At 38.2% G+C, this 12,441-nt stretch overlaps 1 protein-coding gene across 1 annotated transcript; it reads right to left on the minus strand.

Moving 5' to 3' along the window:
- Positions 1-1,356: 1,356 nt before the first annotated feature.
- Positions 1,357-12,359, minus strand: LOC141433096 (netrin receptor UNC5B-like). The gene is made up of 13 exons (XM_074094932.1): positions 11,906-12,359; positions 11,422-11,819; positions 9,973-10,183; positions 9,060-9,259; positions 8,649-8,727; positions 7,719-7,895; positions 6,905-6,961; positions 6,386-6,547; positions 5,982-6,113; positions 5,189-5,357; positions 4,763-4,857; positions 3,806-4,057; positions 1,357-2,687 (listed from the first exon to the last, which is right to left on the minus strand). The coding sequence occupies exons 1-13, from the start codon at positions 11,985-11,987 to the stop codon at positions 1,531-1,533; spliced, it is 3,171 nt and encodes a 1,056-aa protein (XP_073951033.1). The 5' UTR covers positions 11,988-12,359; the 3' UTR covers positions 1,357-1,530.
- Between the last annotated feature and the right edge of the window lie 82 nt (positions 12,360-12,441).

A 12,441-nucleotide genomic window follows, 5' to 3' on the forward strand; every position in this document is an offset into this window, starting at 1 on the left:
CCGCATTAGCAGTCCTGTAAAACTTCGAAAATAGAAGGCAGGTGTGTTGTTTAAAGGGCGGTTAACTGTGATTTATGATGTCGAACAAATAAAAACACACCTTTACTTAAACTTTTACTCAATAAAAAGAAAATTACTACCTTAATAGGTCATAAATTTACTTTCGGCACTATTCATAAAGATACTTTCGCTAACGGCTAGCATGTTCGTGATAATCCTGTTTACTTTGTTACGTGAGTTGAAATACTCGTGATTTATGAGTATGCAGATTGGAAAACATAAGTATGATACGGGTGAAACACATACTAGCCGCTATTTTGGACTTCCAAGCTACTATTTCAGAAACGTTTCAATACCATAATATTGAATAGGTACTGCCATGGCCACAGATCAATAATTATACGAGGCATAGAAATAACATCGTTTCTACCAACCACAGTTTCGCTTCTCTTGCATTAATAAGCGCACTTTTTTGTGTTTTTATAGAATTTACTGAATTCGGTACTCAAAAGTAAAATTTGAGGATTGTTCATTTTAAGTATACCATTTTATTTATTTTCTCAGAATTAGTTCATTCTGGTTCTTCTTACTCAAAATCAAACGACTACTATTGATTTTTACGTAAAAAAACATCCCAAATTTTCCGTACAATTTTTATAACTTCATTTTGTAACGACCCATATAAACTATAAACTGTAGTAAGTCAAAAAACGGACAAAAAAATGTGGACACTTTTTCTTTGTCCAAATCGATAGTGCTAATGATTCTTAGTAAGAAGAACACAAAGTTACTTTGATTCTGAAAAAAAGTAAAGGGAAAACTTAAAATGAAAAAGCCCATTTGGTTGTTATAGAAGCACTAGCCCATTTTTGAGGAATTAAGTCAAAGAGCGATCACACACTGGGCCAAGAAAATAAATAATATTGTAGTTTTTAACCATAATGATAATGGACGGACGTCCAATGCTGTTAGGTCGCGTGAAATTTCTATTCCTCCTATTATTTATTCTATGATCACAAAATAACAGTGAGTATAACACCATAAACGTGATGAAATTAGTCACTGGAACCCTTGCAATTTAACATTTCTTCGACGCCATTTCTTATATTAGCCATCTTACCAGAGCAATTAACTTGGTGCTGATACTTATCTTATAAATATACTCTTCGATAAATAAAGCACTTCTAATTCAATGAATATTGAATACACACTAAAACTAATTTATTTTATGTACAAAAATCGAAAACTTGTAAATTTAAGAGGTCTAAACAACTTTGCTACGTTCACTTCTTTTTCATAACATGAATTGCAATGAATATCAACGAAATTATAGTTAATTTAAGGGAAATAATAAACATTTGTTTATAAATGGTTGTTAAATGTTATTATCTTCTTCGTGTAAAAGAATAAGTGCTTAGGTATATTCTCTTGTGGTAGTAGGTATATAATCTAGTTCTATAGTTAAGTACTTGTTACTTCTGTATGAAATTACAAAAGCGGGACAAAAACTATACTAGATAACTATAAAATTTAATTGGGAAAACATCGTCTTTCAACAACAGTGGCACAGTCGATCCGAGCCATTTCTCTAAATATCTTCGAAAGATTCGCTAACATATTAGAATCGTTGTTACGACACATCCACAAATTCAAAATATTCTCAGTTGGCGAACATGTATTAGAGAAATAGTAATAGTAAGAAGCAATTTTCAATTTTTCCGCTAAAAGTCTCCAATCGTTGCCTTTTGGGGTTTGAGAATCGAGCAGTTTACATAAAATTATTCTGTCAGACTTAGTCAAAACATTCATACGGTAATTATTGTCCACACTTAAATTACTCCTGTAGTGGTTACCTTTATAAACAAAATCGTATCTGCCCTCTTTCTTAGATAACGAAGAATAATTGAAAGGATTCTCCACAATGTTAACACTGTAGTCGCCACTAGAAGCACTATAACGCTTATTGCTATTCAAATTGGAATTAAAATCATTTGTTTTCAAATTAAAATTGACCGAATTCGATTGCTTTTGTTTTTGGTAAACTGATAAGTTCAGCTCAAAACAACTGATGGCATCAGTTTGTTGTAAAATGTAATTGCACTGCAACGATCGGACGCCCAGGTTCCACAATTGCGAATACGCCAACTCCTGATATTTACCTCCCGAAACAATTTTCCATCCGACACCTAAATCTCTGAGATTGACGCATAGATCCGAACAATTTTCTTGGAAATAAATAGTTTTCGGTTCACACAATAAAGAATTACCCAGCCTCCTTTCGTTTTCAACACAGTCATGCAAGGCGTACGGCGTATCATTTATCACGTGAACTTTCAAAGTGTTGTAGCTGTCGCTTTTTTTGGAAACGAACAAAGCTAGCTTCAACAGTTTGGCGTCTAGACCGCTAAAACTGCGGCCAACTAAAACAAAGTCGCTGAGAAACTCGCAGACGAGGTAAACTTTGTTAAGATCGACTTGGGCGAAGATCGGGCTTCCGGGAGTCTCTTGGCCGAGCGTGAGGACTTTCCTCCACTCGCGGGTGTTGATTTCTTCGGGCTTCTGAAGGATGGAGAGAAGCCAGCTAGCGTTCTTGAGGGATGCGCAATGCGGGAACGAAAGGATCACCCCTTTGCGGAAGTGAAAGTTTTTGGGGCCGCACCGAATCACTGGGCTCAGCTGGGTTTCTCCTGTTCAAAAAAGAGTAGAGTCATGATTTAATAATAATACCGTACAATTTTGATACTCTATTTTTAAGAGCAATTTCACTAAATTCGTACAGATAGTGCATTGTGTATTTTAATCGGGAAAAGTCTGATCTCAATCGAAATACGACAGCACCCGAGGTGTCCATTAATTATTGTATACAATAAGTACTGTTTAATATAAATTAATTAGGAACTATATATTACTTAGTGACAAATTTGATACGGCTTACTCCTACGTCTATACCAGAGTTTCATAAAGTGTGTAACAGGGATCCGCAGTAGGTCAGTCTGTAAAGTGACTCGGGGCTATTGTAGCTGGGGGGATATTGTATCTGAGCCGTCTGATGGCGTCCTTACGACGGCCTTTTTCGGTTATTTTACGTTGTGTTCGCCAGAAGACTGTCTTCACACAACGCACATAAACATGGCGTCGTAAGGACGCCATCAAACGGCTCAGATACAATATCCCCCCCCCCCTCCCCCATTACAATAGCCCCGAATCACCTTAAACAAATTTATTAGGAAATTTTAAAAATATGATAGGGTTCCGTGGAATTGTTTAAATTGTGAAAGTGATCTGTTACTGCAAAAAGTTTAAGAAATCCTGGTCTATACGATAGGTACTGAAGCTAATTGAGGAGCACGATATAAATACGAAGTTTTCTGATAAAATACAATGGAAAACCAGTATACACTACATCTTTATTTTAGTACGACCTTTTGAAGGATGATAACAAATAGTCTCAGTAACCGACACTTTCAATTCAGGTCACCAGACGATTCGTTCTACTTCAGTTCTTCGTTATTTACCAATAATAGTCAAGACTGAATACAGCTCAGTTATATTTCCTACGCTAGGGATTGGACAGTTTAAAATAGCAACCAAGTTGCAGCAAAAATATGTTATTGAGGACAAAAGTTCATTGGAATTCTAATTTTCAGTTTGAATCATTTTATTTCAGTGTTTAACATATTTTTTGAAATAGGTTAGATGCTTAGATGTTTTTTGAAACCCTTTTTAATGTTTAGGTCAGGTAGGTAAAACTAACGTTATTGATTAAATTATTTCATCTTCAGTTCAAAATTCGGGTTCTTTTTACCTTCTTGTAAGACAGGCCTGTTCCACTCCTCATCCGTCACCTCCACAGTGAATAATTCTTCACCCTTCTCCACCACGCCGTCAGGCACGAACAAACTGACTCCACACTTCTCCATCATCAGCCAATCACCTTCGCCGGTAACGATCTTAGAAACTGCCGTCTCGAATGAACTTAACAACTTAGAATCGACCGAAGCGTTGTTCTTTAGGGAAGGCGACATTTCTACACTTTCGTTGCCATATGACGAGCCCGCTGGAAAATGCACATGATTTTTAAAACTGGTCATCATTGGCATTAGTATTACTTAGTAATATGTATTACTGAAATTAGTTATTAATGCAAAAAAGACGTCATCAGTAGAAATATTCCACAAGTGTTTTTTATCAAAATAACTAAAAAAAATACTCTACGGTTGCGTGCAGTTGGCACAAAAAAGCGTGCACTTAACACTTGATCATTGTTCAATTGACACTACGGCTCGTAGCACTACGATTACGTGCAGGTGGCACTATAAAACCCTAGATTAGGCACTAGAAGTGTCAAATTGACACTACGAATGCGTACAGTTAACATTAAAGAAACGTGCTCTTGGCACTAGTAAAGTGTCCAAAAGGCACAATAGGCATGCAGTTGGCACAATAAAAACGTGTAATTAGCACTACGAATGCGTGCAGTTGCCACTATAAAATAGTGTAATTGGCACTGGAAAAGAAATAAACAAAAACAAACGCGAGCAAGTGATATTATTTATTATTAAAATTGTGCATGCTACAACGTGGCGTAATATATGCATTCATGTAATTTGCACTACTGACATGAAAATTCGTCCTAACTGTGTATGTTTTAGCATAATAAATAAATTAAATAAAATGACTCTAGCAAAGCGTGCAGTTGATACTAAGAAAGCGTGTAATTGGCTTGGCGTTAGGCGAGCGTGCACTAGTACGTGAGACTCACAGCTCAAAAAGCAGCTGGAATCAGACCGGTCTGACTCCGCTTCGGGGCGCCTGTTCACGTCCGGCCTTACCTCGTGGTCTATCGGCGACATGTAACTGGATAACACAAAACAAAATTGTTAAACGCTTTTCTTGCAACTCAATAAGACAAAAGGGGTTTGGGTTACCAAAGTAGTTTAAATATATAAATATCAGCTTTAATTTCGAACAAGTTCACTATACTTCCATGACCCAATCAAGTTAAAAAACAGAAATCTACATTTTTTACAATTATCATCAGTTAACTGGAGCTGTCAAGGCGATAAAAAATATTTATCGAGCGTATTTAATTTTTTCTAAGATTATTTTGCGGTACCTAATTAGAAATTTAACCAGAAAGCAACTTTCATATCTGTTGATAAATTTATACTTATAATATTTCGCTTACCTACTAGCTAACTGCGGTACTTCGTACAAATGCTCCGGTCTAGAATTGAGTGACGTACTCATACGCCTATGCGTTCTCCTTGAATCCATGGTCTGGAACTCCTCATGTATCGTGAGATCTGGCTGATTAGTCAGAGTTCTTTTTATAACATTACCAAAATAATTTGTACCTAAAATAAGACAATATTACACATAAGAAATCAAAATACCAAAGAAACTAACAATATAAGCGAGAAAATAATAGTTTATTTTTAAAACACAGTTTAGAACTGCAAGAAAAATGGTGCAATTTTCATTACATCGTGATACTCGATTAATCAGTTCAAAATCGTTCGCTTTACGACCTCGTAATATAATATCCGTGCCAAGCCCGAGGCCGTATAGCCTAACGTTTCTGACGCTCGCGATCGCAATCAAATTACAGATTTCGCATACAAAACGTGCATAACGTTACTCGTTATATACGGCCTCTGGTTTTGAAATAGGATGGACCCATCGCTTCCTGTGTTTCGTAAAAGGCGACTAATGGATCTAATATATGAGTGAGCAGCAGCGCTCTCTAGTGCCAACTACGAACTCCGGTCTCCAGCACTGCGGTGTGGAAGGCTAGAGGAAACCACCACACTATTTCTCCAAGAACGTCGTCATGATAAGGTTCACTGACCCTCAACTGACGACCACGATCACCCTGTCAAGAGCATAGCGACTTAAAAGAGAAGATAATGTAATGCGACTTGGACGATTTTTCTAGCAGGCCTAATGTGGACTTGAGACGATAAGATAACTTAACTCACCAGGGGGAGGTTTCACGTACGGTGAGTTTTCGGCCATCTTCAACTTCATATATTTAATCCCCAACAAAACGACAACTATCAGTATAAGAAACGCAATTGACAACGCTATCAGAAGCGCCCAGTATGACGAAGCTGTAAGACAATTAATCAATTAAAATGCAGAAGAGAAATATATAAAAAGTAATAATGAGAGATTAGAAGAGTTATAATAATAAAGAAATAACCGTTAGCATTTCAGATATAGGTATTTTCTAAATCTAGCTAGGTGTACTGATGATGGAGTAGGAAAAAGTAATCCATACTTTCCAGGGTTGAAAGCAGTGAAAAGAAATAATACCAGATTAAAGGAAGATTAAAAGAAAAGCTGTGGCTAAATCTAGGCACACTGAAATAAACAAAGTCACCGTCGCTTCCTAGATCAGTCTTAGACGTCCGCACACACATAGGGCACTGCGCCATCTGGTAGTCTTTGCCGAGGCAGGCCGCGCTCGTGAGGCAGCGTCTGCGTCGCGTCTGCAGGCAGTCAGAGTCGCAGCGGGACCACTCCGACCATTGGGACCAACGACCTGTCAAAATAAGAGTTTAGTAACCAAAAGAGGTTTTTACTATGGTCAAAGAAAAAAGAATGTTACTGGAGACCATAAATTGCAGAAAAGGAAATGTGATAGGACACCTTGATACGACACGACAATTTCTTTTAAAACCTGCTGGAATATAATGTAACTAGAAGGAAAACTAGGCAGAGGAATACCAAGATTGAATCGTATCGTATCAGGAAGAAGAAGACCGTGCGTAGTGGCGGTTACTCCACCAACAAGAGCATAGCTCTTAAATTTAAGATGAAATAGAACCAAAATCTAATGAACTTGGAAATTATGCGATATACAAAAAAAAGCTGGTACGGTAATGTAAGCAAATCTTACCCATCAAAACATCAGATGACTGGTCGGCCAATTCATCTAGTCCATCAACATACATATCTGGAACAAAAATTTAACCTGTTTTTAATTTATCGTTTATGAATTTATCATTTTTTGGAGTTGAGTCGCTTTAAAGTGTCCAAGACCATTAGGTCCTTGCTTTTGTTTACTTGTTTTTACTTTTATAATTTTATATGAGGTGCTTTATAGGAGATGAGGGCGTGCAGTCGGGAAAAATTAATTATGAACGACTGCGAAGGGAGGGCCGAGACAGTGTCGGACTCTCGTCCGCCGGCTAAGATCCTGGTTGCACGTCCCCAACCCCCTGTAGCTTACAACGGTGAGCAGAGAGTTGTAGGGGTTTCTTATCTATAAGTACCCACAGAGTCCTGCTTCAGCCATTTGATGGAAAACCAGGAGAGGAGTAGGCATACTTCCATTAGGCTCTGCAGGGTGCTTGGGGTCAGTTTTTTTGTTAATCCCCATTGGTTTCTTCCTTGACCAACCCTAGCCCTTTACATTAGAATTTTTAAGCTTAGGTATCCTGGTCGATCAACTATTTATTAGTGTATGTTATTCAGTCCCGTAATTTAGGAGACATCAGGGATACACTTTGTTATAAAAATGTTTGCCATGTACATATACTACTAGCATGCTTAGGAGATGAGCCATGAAAGAATTGCCTTAAAACTGTCATAACTCCTAACTTTTAATGGATTTATACCCCATATAATCACACTTCTATTAAGTAACTCAGGAGGCGTTATCATGACAACAAAGCACACTAACAAGTTGATTGACCCGTCTGATAGTTTACCCAAATCACAGTCCACGCAATCCGGCGTCTTGTGCACGCTGAATCCCAGGCAAGGCTGGCCGCCGTTGAGCGGGCGCGGCGCCGTGCAGGAGCGCACGCGCCGCCGCCCCGACCGGCCCTGGCCCTGCCCGCACCAGCAGTCCACCCACGCCGACCAGGGCGACCAGCCGCCGTTCACTGGGCATGGCAGAAGCATGGACAACTTGCAGAATAGGCCGACGTGAATACCAAAAGTCAATATCAAGATCAAAATGTTTATTGTCTAAGCAGGCCGCTTTCGGAAAGACCATCACTGCCGAAAGTTTGCGCAGCAAGAAACTTGGCAGAGAAATATTAATAAGCTAATACTGAACCAGTGTTATATGTAATAGTAACCTTACAAGCAAAAGAACACACCTCTGAAATTTTCGGAATGTAATTATTATTATAGGGAAGAGTGGCGACAGAGAAAGGGGAGGCCTTTGCCCAGCAGTGGGACATATTACAGGCTACATAAAAAAACATGTGTAATTTACCATGGCTTTTACGGTGATGGAAAACGTTTTGAGGAAACCAACGGAAATATAGGCCGAGATGATGATGAACTACTTTTAGCTTTAACTGCATTTACGATTCGCTGATTAATCGCTGGTCAATTATAAATAATAATTATAATAAATAGAGAAGTATTTTTTGCAAACGACCAAATATAAACAATGCGCCCTTTTTCTTTGGGTACTCGCATAAGATAGTAATAAACGAACTCTTCCTGAACATTGAGACACTGTTCAATATGCACTATACTTATCGTCTAGATTTTAAGATTACTGAAACTTTCATATACTGCGTGAAATGCTCTCTAAGAAATAATTATACAATAGATTAATAGCGATTAGATTAGAAGCGAGAGTAGAAATTTATTACTATAAGCTCTATGCTCAAAAGACTCACCAAAAACTGTTAATAATGCTGGCTCAGACAATCTTTTTCCTGCTAAATTTTCTGCGACGCAAGTATAGTTTGCCATATCCTGAAAATGTAACAAATTTAACGAAACTGAATTTCACGTAATACTACTTCATGCTAATTTCAAACGGAACTTAAACTTACCCCCTGTTTCACCATCCATTGATTAAATTTATTTGACGGATAAATGTGATGCCGTCTCTGTTTGTTTTGCTCGAATAGACGGAGACGGCATCACATTGGATGGTGGAACAGCCCCTTAATCTTACAACGATCTTATTATTAAGCTTAACCAGCAATTAAAATGCGATCAACAACGTCTGCTTAAATGAATGTAAGACTCCTCAAAAGCGTTTATATGTGTATTGAGAGCCCATTTAGAAGATTCTCACTTACGAGTAAAGATGTTTGCTTGATGACGAGATCCCCATCCTTGGAGACCTGGACGTTATCGTCCACCGTGATGGGAGCTCCATTCTTCAACCAGTACACCTGAGCAAAGGGCGCAGCGGGCGGCGGCTCGCAACGGAATGATACCGGAGCGTTCTGTTTGACCAATTGTGATTGGGGAGCTGCTGTGAAATGCTTCTTGATATCTAGGATGAGAGATGTTTGGTTGGAGTCTTTGTAAACAATATCATGATTTAATATATCCGGGAATTTCTCTATAACTATTACAGCATCCGGGACTTATCACGCTCGTAAAATGAGTAATAATTAACCTGGTAGTAGTAGGAGTATTCATTAATAAAAATGGACGTTTCAGCCTCATTGCAGAGGCACCAGCCATATAGCATTGGCTATTGTAGTGGGTGTACTCGTGAAGTCGTGACCACGGCCACTGCAATGTGGCTGAAGGTCGAGGTAATTATTAATTGCTTTCATAGCGTGAAAAGTCCTGGATGTTGTAATACATAGTTATTTGTGAACAGTTTCAAATTAATGCTCAATTAAAGCATTTCAATAGGCATTTGTTATCCGCTGATATTTCTGAATTAATTGAGTTATTGCGTACTCATGTTTAATAATAAATGTAATCAATGGAAATATAACGGGTTGTGCGACGATCATCTGTTTCGCAGTTCGTCATGTTTGCGGTAATAATTTCGCGTTTAGAAACGTGAAAACGATGAAATGCGAATTTGAAGACCTGCAAACACGATGAAATGCGAAACAGAAGAAATGCGAACATGATGAATAGCGAATCTGAAGTACCGCGAACATGACGAAATGCCAAACAGATGAACGTGGCCCAACCCGTTATTTCAATTAAGAGGAACAATTGTAACAAAGATTCTAGTAGACTCACAAGCGAGCTCCACAGTTGCCGGCTGGCTCCTGATGTGACCCCGACTCGCCCATGCAAAGCAAGAGCACTGGTACTTGTCATTGCCAAAGTACTCCTCCACATGCTCTCTGGTCACATTGTGCTCTCCCTCTATGATCCTCACACCCGTTTGCGGATCAACGAACTCGAAGTTCAGCGCTTGAGTTTTCACACCATTGCATTTAAAGTACACCTATGATATTTTAAAAATAATTAATTATGATTTTATGCATTCTTTCAATTTGTTGACGATTCATAGTATTGACACATTTATTTTTATAGTTCCTATTGATGCAGCATTTTGCTGATCTCTTGTATGTATTTTGTTTATACGTATCGTCAGGAATAAGTAGTGCAAATCCGCGGTACTTACATTGGGTAAATTGCGTTTGTCTGACTAATTTAGTAATTCCCAATTTGTACTCATTTTTTTTAAATGAAACAATTGTTAAGTTCCTAATAATACTTAGTTCAGTTACGCGGTATTTATTGTGGCAGACAAGCCGATTTGGACTATCCCGACGATATCTTGTAAATAATTTTATGAGTTCTTGCGAGAGCAATTTATCTTGACTGTGTTTGCGTATTCTTGTATCTCTACGTAAATTTGAATATCTCATCTTAATTTAATTAAGATTGCGTCAACTGTCATACTTTAAAAAGATCTTGATTAATCGACCGACACCTATCGCCACAAAATACTACATTAGCAATACATAGTTTTTGGACAATTGTTACATACGAGTATACCCTGAATTAGATTTTCTTTTATCTGTTGTCACGGCATTTAGTAAAAACGCTGATTTCAAAAAGGAACTCTGCATTCTTCCATAAAATTACCCACGTCGTTAACTTCTCTACGTCTAGATACACCCCACTGTACTTAAACACCGTGAGGGAAGTGTACATCGTAGCTAAAAGCCATCGAACAAAAAGCACTACGGGCGCTGCCGGTAGTTCAGATGTCGTTAGAGAATCGAGGGCGACATCATTCTTACGAAATGGCTCTCGCTGACACCCGTGTCGGAACAAAAGTTGTTAGACATTGATTTATTTCCCATATTCTTACGCGAATTGAGCATTTTGTACGAGCGAAGCATCTTGTAATAACAGTAAGAGGCTTAAATAGTTGTCTCACTTTCATCAGCTAATGCTGTCTCATTGTAACTAAAACAACAGGATCTTTTTTCGGAATCAACGAGAAAACTAAATAAAACGAAGTACATATGACACACCTTGAGTTTTTTTGTAAATATTGTACAAGGGGGTGAGCGGGATGAATGCATTACGACCTTGTGGAACTCTTTTTGTACATTCCCCTTTTCGCGACCCCATCGCAACTGCTATTAGTTTGATTGAAATGCACCTTCTTCCTGACAGGGACATATCAATTATTACGGTAGCAATTAAAAGCCTGAATATTTTACTTACTTCTAGAGCATTAGCGGCTCGACACTTCAAAGTGGCAGGTTTACTCTTTACTACGTAAGTGTTTTCCGGTTCTAAGAGGAAAATGGGTAGATTATCTTTTGCCGTGTGCAGCGGTATTTTGTCGTCTGTAACATGTTCTTGATGATCGTTATTTTTCACCTGTATTCTATCAGGAGAGTCCTTGTAATTAGACTCTTTAGTCTCGTAATCATAATCCGTGTATAAATTATCATCGTCATCTTCTGGATCTTCGTTTTCTTCGTTGTTAGTGAAAACCGGGGGAAGGAAATAATCTTTGGAGGCAGCGTCAGGTTTTGTTAGGAAATCTAATGGCTTGTTCAGTAATTCATCTGTGAGTTCTGTGTTAACTGAGGTATCATCTGGTTGAGCACGTGAACCTACAAAATTGCGAATGTTTTCATTCCAAACTTTTACAAAAGTAAGTTTTGGACATTCTAAATTGTGAAATTAGGTTACTACTTACTTTTCGCTGCTTTTTGTCCTTCCACAAACAATGCCAATTGTATCTGTATTACTAAGAAATATGTCCAAAAATTCACTTCCATTTATACACTCGGTCTGTTTTTTAACATTTACAAAATTAAACACGCAGCTGACATCGTGTTCCATTACTACGTAAACACTGAATTACATTTTACTGTAACACTAAGTTAAAAGACGTTTTTCAATGACCGAAGATTCATAGCAGTTGCAGAGCCCCGTATCATGATACGCGAAACCAATATGACGTGTCAGACGTCCATAAAACTATGCAAATCCTGTGTAAGTCACTGCACTAAAATCACGAATCGATATGTCGTAAAAGTTTACGATAATTCTGTAGCAAAAGGCAAAGGTGCTACCTCGTCGACGGCTCGTGCCTAACTAGCAATGGCAATGGGGATGAATGAAGTAGAACTTTACAGGGGTGGCAGTACGCGTGCGCGAAACTTGTGAAGAGAGTTTAATTGTTCGCTAAAAAAGTTCACTTGTGTGTGAGTAGGAACTAACAAGTTCTAC

Source organism: Choristoneura fumiferana, chromosome 12 (genome assembly GCF_025370935.1).
Source record: "Choristoneura fumiferana chromosome 12, NRCan_CFum_1, whole genome shotgun sequence".
Taxonomy (NCBI): Eukaryota; Metazoa; Arthropoda; class Insecta; order Lepidoptera; family Tortricidae; genus Choristoneura; species Choristoneura fumiferana.